General features: G+C 37.3%; 1 protein-coding gene across 2 annotated transcripts in view; it reads left to right on the top strand.

Moving 5' to 3' along the window:
* Positions 1-8027, top strand: part of scel (sciellin) — a 16905-nt gene that overhangs the window by 5186 nt on the left and 3692 nt on the right. For both annotated transcript variants that reach the window (XM_037686587.1, XM_037686586.1), the window contains 12 exons: positions 441-500; positions 1657-1728; positions 1811-1879; positions 1975-2022; positions 3408-3470; positions 3589-3642; positions 6195-6245; positions 6515-6568; positions 6650-6688; positions 6790-6846; positions 6936-6977; positions 7063-7110. In XM_037686587.1, coding sequence (XP_037542515.1) covers positions 441-500; positions 1657-1728; positions 1811-1879; positions 1975-2022; positions 3408-3470; positions 3589-3642; positions 6195-6245; positions 6515-6568; positions 6650-6688; positions 6790-6846; positions 6936-6977; positions 7063-7110 — 657 coding nt within the window. The remainder of the gene's footprint in view (positions 1-440; positions 501-1656; positions 1729-1810; positions 1880-1974; positions 2023-3407; positions 3471-3588; positions 3643-6194; positions 6246-6514; positions 6569-6649; positions 6689-6789; positions 6847-6935; positions 6978-7062; positions 7111-8027) is intronic.

Here is an 8027-nt window from a genome sequence, read left to right as displayed (position 1 = left end):
TGCTCTCAAAACTTCTGCTCTCTTTCAAATATTCTCTGTGCTCTCTCGCGCTCAAATTTTCTGCTTGCGCGCAAAACTTCCCTCTGCACGGATCAAATCTCCGCTCGCAAACCTCTCTGCTCGCTTGCGAATTCTTTCCTGCTCTTGTGCGGAACAAGGAGTACCGTTGCCTGGCAACCGTCTATTGGCTGGGACACGCCAGCAAAATCTGAGCGTGAACACAAAGATTTGAGAGAGCACAGAGAATATTTGAAAGAGAGCAGAAGTTTTGAGTGCAAGCGTTACAAGTTTTGAATTCCTGCTTTCAAACTGAAAATGTGTGCTCTCAACTTACAGTATGTCGGTAAAATTACATACACACTTTATCACACCCTAAGTACATCATTGTAATAACCACCTCTTTTCTTTCTGTTTATTTTTATTTTTATTTGTTTACAAAGATCCCCTGTGACTAAATCTGCTGATCCATTCACTGAACGCGTGAAATCTTCAAGTAAAGAGTAAGATTCAATTATTGTACGAAACAATACAAAATAATGAAACTATATTTTGCTTAGTTCTCATTAGAGGAGCGTTTACTGTTTTTTTTTTTAATATGTTTTTTTAGATCCGAGTTATGATTATTGGTTAAAATAACTCAATATTTCATGAGTTAGCTTCATCTCAACAAAACTATATTTCACATTTGTATCTGTGACGTGTCCCTTTAGGGTAGACCTGCCTGGATCTTTTAAATAAGCTCTTAAAACATGAAAAAATGCAAAACATTATTTTTCATATTATAAATCTGTTTGTTTAGGTTTTTTTTTTTTAAATTCAATTCATTTAATTTATATAGCGCCAAATCACAACAGAAGTTGTCTCAGGGCACTGAACAGAATCATTCACATACAAACAAAAGCCATTTAGTGAAGTTCTTGATCTAAGGAAGCAGCAGACACGTTGAGTCTTCACTTCGTCGCAGTCTCCCATCCTGAGCAAACACAAAGGAGACAGTGGAAAGGAAAAACTCCCTTTTAACAAGAAGAAACCTCCAGCAGATCCAAGCAAGCAGCCATCTGCTTCGACCGGCTGGGTTTGAGAGGATAGGAAGGAGAAACAAATGCAGAATGGCAGGTCCAGATGTTGGTGCAGGTGTACCCCTTATTGGAAGAAACACAAAAATTACAAATACAAAACTGGTTGAGTAGAGCAAGTAAAGACAGCAGCAGAGTTAATGTGGTCAGTTTGTCCTCCAGCAGTCTAAGCCTATAGCAGCATAACTAAAGGATAGCTCAGGAAACCCAAGCCAACCCTAACTATAGGATTTATCAAAAAGGAAAGACTTAAGCCTAAGCTTAAAAGTAGACAAGATGTCAGCCTGATTGACAGAAACTGAAAGTTGGGTCCACAAGAGAGGAGCCTGATAACTGAAAGCTCTGCTTCCAATTTTGCTTTTGGAAACTCTAGGAACCACTAGTAAACCCGCAGTCTGAAAATTAAACAAACAGTGAGGCACAAAAGGTCTTTTGTTGTCTTTTGATTATAAATTCTTGGAAAATAAGCAACAAATGCACTAGTTCTAAAAGATATTCAGTTGTCTGCTTCTTTGTTCTTATTGAATGTAAGATTGTTGTCACATCTTGTTTGTTTGTTTGTTTGTTTGTTTACACCCAGTTCCCAGTACTCAACATACTCACCTACCAGAACAACAAAAGTGGCAGAGCAATCAATAACCACCACCAAAGAGTAAGCTGTGATCAGATGATTAGCTACCGTGGAGCTGAATCCTCCTCTGACCCACCATTTAACTTATCCCGCTTCTGTGCAGCGCCGAGGACAAACTGTTGGACACTCTCCTCCAGTCACCTTCAAAGGATGATTTCTCATCTCCAAACAGGTAACATATTTATAATCAAAGCCTTTCAGGACAGTATTCTGATTATAAGACTGAGCCAAATGTCATGATGAGCATGCATTCCTTCCTCTTTGCAGCAAAATGACAACTCAGACTGTGACGGTGAAAAGTAGCGCTGATGCTGAGTAAGTTCATTTCATAATATCTGTCGTTGCTCTGCGCCTCAGAGCCTGACCGCTGATCTACTGCAGCTCCAGAAACGTTAGTTAGCATGAAACAGTGTTACAACAAGAATGTGCATCAGCAGCTGTAGCTGCTTGTCTTTGCTCCTTGCATAGTAATTGTTTTATTTCCCTAGAATAAGTCAGTGCTCAGATGGTCTGTAGGTGTGTGAGAGAAAGTGTGAGTGTCAGCGTGCCTGTTGTCCTCACACTATCTCAGCCAGGACAACAGTTTAACATTTACATTTTGTAACAACTAAGTCCATGCTCAATAATCCAGGTATACAATCCAACATTTTTCAGTCAGGTCATCTGGACAGTTTCTTTTTTTGTGCTGAAACGTTTCGCCTCCGATCCAGAAGGCTTCATCAGTCAAGGAAACACACAACACAAAACTGATTCTTCCCCCAACAACTTACTCCAAAGTGGAAAAAAACAGTTCTGCTTGTGATAAGATGGTCTCTTTGGTACGCCCCCTCCTCGATTGCCAGCCCTCTTCTTTGTTGACAGTCTTGTCAAACTGGTTGAAAACAACTAAGTCCATGCTCAATAATCCACGTATACAATCCAACATTTTTCAGTCAAGTCATCCGGACAGTTTCTTTTTTTGTGCTGAAACATTTCGCCTTCCATCCAGAAGGCTTCATCAGTCAAGGAAACACACAAAACAAAACTGATTCTTCCCCCAACTGTCCAGATGACCTGACTGAAATTTGTTGGATTAGCCATAGGAGTCAACCCTGTTGGTCGGTTAGCAAAATATCTCATAAACTGCAAAGCATATGTTACTGAAGCCTTTAAAAAATAATAACTGAATGTACATCTACAACAGATTTACTTTTGTTCTCAATCCAGTTCAAGATAGCTGCTACAGCTAACGTGGGACAACATAAAAATGTCTTGAACTGAGTAAATTTTCCCAATACCGAAATAAACTAACATGTGACGTGATGTAGCTAAGAGTAATCACTTTCACATATATTATATTTTTAATTTTAAAAATGTATCCATCCATCCATGGATGTTTGAGAATGGTTATGAATAAATTCTGAATACAAAGCAAAAATAATTCAAAATAAATATTCTCAGAGATTTATAAATATTGCTTCACAACTAAGATGGTTTGGTTTGATCACAGTTAGTGATCCTCTAAGAACTTTGAAGGTCATTGGTGACTTCACAATGAGCCTCATACAGACATTTCAGTACAGATGTGCGCAGCTGTAAGATGTTCCAGCTATTGTTTCATGCTGTCCTTTGTCAATTGTGTTGTGTAAAATGGTAACAAGAAACAAACAACGTTCTGGTCATCAAATTAATTGACAAAAAGATTATTTTTTTCCTTGCAGCGCTGAGGACAAACTCTACGACTCGCTCATTCCCAGGTCTCTCAAAAATAATGGCTCAGACAGGTAACAGACTTTAATTTACGTTATATAATCCTGTGATAAACAGTCTAAACTCTATTATTTTATTTTAGGTGTAGAGAAATATGTATAACAAGTGCGTGATGTATTTTTCCTTTTTCAGCAAATCAACAATCACTTCATCTGAGACTGTGACCGTAAAGAGTAGCTATGATGAGTAAGTTTCCACCCCACACACCACAGCTTGAATATATTTCAGATCAATTAGCATTTACTTCAGTGAGGTGAAAACGGTTTTGATACAGGATTCATATTAAAGACTATATTTGTTACTAAAACTTTATTTATTTATTTTGCCATTTGTGAAGTTGAGGCTGGTATGCCAAAAATAAATCTAAACCAGCAATATAATCAACCTTCAAATGTCTTCTGCTGCTCTGTGTCTCAAAGTCTGATTGGTTTTAAAGGGACAGTTCAGATCTTTTGTTGTAGGGTTCTTTGGAAAAGTTATAAACCATTAATATCTTACCTGCTACTGATAGCTTTTTGAACTCTTAGTTTGGAGAAACAGGAGTTTCAGCCTTTAGACCGGCCCATTTAAGTTTGGAACTGCCTAAAGAAAAAGTGTATTCATGCTGCAGCACATCATCACCTGCTAACATCTTACAGCTTACTTATTCTTTTCTCTGTTTGGACTAATTTATAGTTTTATATGTTTTTTTTTTTAAGTCACTCAGTATGGCTCACATTATTTTTCAGAGATTTTCAATTTTTAATTTTTGTCTTTTTGGCACCACCTTTGCTTTTTAAAGTGTACATCAGTATTTCACTCAGGTATTTCTCTGAGGCCTTTATCTCATAGAGCTCTTAGCTGGTTGTTCAGATTTAAACTCTATTTCTCCGAAGTGACATTGTTCAAAGAACTATGTGTAGTGAACTAGGCCTGAGGTCAAATCCTGACCTTAAGGACCTTATGGGACAGAAACTGTCATTTCATTGATTTGAATCCAGAAATACAGGTTGACCCATCCTGAGACTTTCTTTCTTGAATTAATCAAGTGAAAGAAGACTACTTTCGATTATCATTACTATTTTACAAATGTTTGATAATCAAATTGTGTTAGTTCAAACAATGTTTAAATGTTGAAGTGAACTACTCATTTTTAAATCAACTGTGAAACAGTAATAACGATTTTTAATCCTCATTCAAAGTGGAAATCAAGTTGGAATATGTTACAGAGTAATGATTCAATTTCTTGATCGTCTGTTTGAAATGAGCAAGTTGTGTAAGTTGGTCAAAGTTCAAGTTTCGGTCAACTGCAAGTTTACTGAAAAAGAAATGTCATGTTTAACTTTTACAGCAAGATACTGGGGCCGAGATGGTGTAGAGGCAGGGCAGCCGGCTTGGGACCCGAGAGTCCCAGGTTCGATCCCCAGTCACTGCACATCACGTGGCGTCTCTGGGCAGCACGTCTAATCCCCAAAATGTCCCCCGGGCGCTTTCAATAGCTGCCCACTGCACCACCTGGTGGTGGATGGGTTAAATGCAGAGACTAATTTCGCCATTGTATGGAAACATACAGTGCTGACATTGTGATGACATTATTATTATTATTATTAGAGAATTGACTCCACGAAGTCTGAGTTCTTCATAATATCTTCTGTCTGTTCTTAAACAATCTTAATCTTTTTCCTTGACTTTTTAATAACACCTTACATCACAAAACACACCTCTGTTTTGGTCCATCGACCAATCAGAAACTCCCAAATGAACCGGAAACAGAGCTCTTTAAATGTCGGTACTTCCTAGTTCAACCCAGTTGGAGTCGGGTGGAGAGTTTGCAGCTCCAGTCGTTTGGGAGAACAGAAGTCCAGCATAATCCAGAGCTCTTCCGAGTCTTGTGGGAATTATGACATCTTCCACCTCTGAGTGGAACTTCTGAAGGACTCCACTCATGTGAAGTCCACCCGTGAGGTGAACTATTGTTGATGAAGTCCCGCCACCACTCCGGACGGTTCTCTGCCATCCTACGGAGACGCTGGACCGGTAGCTTAACTGGAGCTCCGCTTCCACTGATTCATCGTCAGAGAGGTAATGAGTCGAGTTGACTACCGAGCGTACCGAGGAAAGCTGGGTCGAATGGAGGGTGCCGTTCTGTTCAACACTTTTCACTCACACACACACCATCTCCCTCCCTCTAAACTTCAATCTTTAAACTCTTCTATCTGCTAGCAAATTAATCCAGATATTTCCAGAAATGTCTGTTGTGAAGTTTTTCAACCATCGCCGTATGGTTAATGTCTGTTGTACTGCTGGAAGTGAGAAAACAATCGCCGTATTGTCTACTCCTTGTAAAACTTGCTAAATTAGCCATGTTGTTATAAATCATTTTGCCAAATTAATGTAAATGTGTGATGTGTTTAAATCGTTTTTAAATAAATGACCCACTGTCGTTGGTGAGTCAAAGATAAACACATTTCCGCCCACATTTTATTAAATTCAATGCACGTACATTATACAGTCCAGAAAAATGAAAGAATCCGTTTAATTTATGAATATATATCAGCATATGTTCATCTACATATGTAAAACAGGTAAGATATTAATTGATCATCACATTTTCACAGCACCCCATTTCAAATGATCCGTTAATCCCTTTAAGAAATCTTCTTTTTTAAAGGTTTTTTTGTACATAGAACAAAATGATTACAATACAACAGGTAAACAAACCATTTTGTTTTTGTTGTTTGTTTGTTTGTTTCTGACAGTGCTGAGGACGATTACATTCGCAGGTCTATCCGAGATGATTCCACAAACATGTAATTGTCTTTATTATGTACCAGATCAATTTTACCTGTTAGTAACACTTAATAAACATTTTACAAAAAGTTTAAACTAATAGTTTTGTGTTGGTAAACGGCAATTAGAGTAACTAAAATATGCAAATAGCAAAAATAGTTAGCAAAATGGTATAACTACAGGACTGAGTCATGATCCATGTTTGAATTTTATTCTTATTTCCCTATAAGTGCCATGTACCGCTACAATGATGTATAATAGTTAAGTAATATAATATTCTTCTATGCAGTAAATCATCTGTGACCAGTACTGAGACCTGGACCATTAAAAGTACTTCCATCAGGTATGTTAATCCAGTTTCTGCACCCAGTGGCTTTGAAAAGAGCTCAATTTGATGAAAATTATTATTTTTTATATATTTTAGAGACATTAAATCAACAAGCCCAACAAAAACTTCCTCAGAGTAAGAAAAATACTCCATCGATTTTCAATTATTTGCATATATTTAATCAAAATAGTTGAATTGTGGTTTCAGTGATTTCAAATATTCTTGTTGTTATATAGGCCGGAGGATGCACTGTACGACTCCCTCCTGCCTAAAGCCATCACATCTCCTGTCAGGTAAGATCTCTCAGTAAATAATAACACAATCAATAAAAAAAGGAGATTGGTTATCATTTGGTAAAATATTTTCTCTGTTCTAACACAAGCACCACAAAGAGAGACGTCATCATAACGGAGAGCAGCAGAGGGTGAGAGGCTTAAAGTGTCCATTTCTTGTTCATTCTTTTGCATGTGTGGAACGTGGATCCTGACATTTTATTTTGTGATATTTAGAAGAGAAAGTCCGACTCTGACAACACCAACCTCAACACGCACCAGCAGGTAAATACAATCTCAAAACTTTCAGAGCATACTTTGTTGAAAGTCCTCCTGAGGTTTCACTTTATTTGTCTCTAGTTAGAGTTGGTCTTTATTAAAGTTCTTGGTATAACTGGCATATACAGGCCCCGTTCAGCTCCTAATATCTCCGTGAAGGACCTAGTGGATATATTTTCCAAGTATGTAAATAGAAAAATGCATCCTTTGGGTGATTTTTAAAACTGATTGCCTTTCTGTCATGTTGGATTGTTACAAGTAATCATGTAACCTTCAAGGCCTGATCGTAAAAATCTCATAATTTAAGGATTTATTCCCATCCAATGAGAATAAAAACAGTCTAACTTCTGTTTTATTTAATCTTGAAATCAAAGTTGCACAATGCATCAGGAACAGTCACATCAAAAAAATCACAAGCACAAATTAATCTTGAGTGGCTCTGAGAACCCTAATGAGAATACTGAAATCTACTTAATCTACTGAAATCCAACTTAACACCAAAGATGTGACTTATTTATTGATTACAAATGCCATAAAATAATTATCATTAATCATTAAATTATGACTTTCGTTCTAATCATAAACATGCATGCATTGTTCAAAAAGTCCTTTCGCCGATACCGCCATCTTTGTTCTACATAAAATGTTGTGGTCCTGTTTGGGGACACCCGGTGTGAGACTTGAACAATTTGTTCTAATGTGAAAATGGGTCTTGGAGATCGCTGTGCCATGTGTACATGTGCAACAATGACCGCAGATTCAAGAGCCAGTGACAATATATGGAATAAAGAAAACTTCTGATATATGCACTGAGGTTTAGTAATATAGTATATTATAGTGGTAGTATTAGAGGTTTAGTAATACAGTATAGTATAATTGTAGTATTAGAGGTTTAGTAATACAGTATAGTATAGTTGCAGTAT

The sequence above is a fragment of the Nematolebias whitei genome, chromosome 13 (genome assembly GCF_014905685.2).
Source record: "Nematolebias whitei isolate Nwh7 chromosome 13, NemWhi1, whole genome shotgun sequence".
NCBI lineage: Eukaryota > Metazoa > Chordata > Actinopteri > Cyprinodontiformes > Rivulidae > Nematolebias > Nematolebias whitei.
Note: the sequence above shows the minus strand (reverse complement) of the source record. Positions and strands in the feature narration are given on the sequence as shown.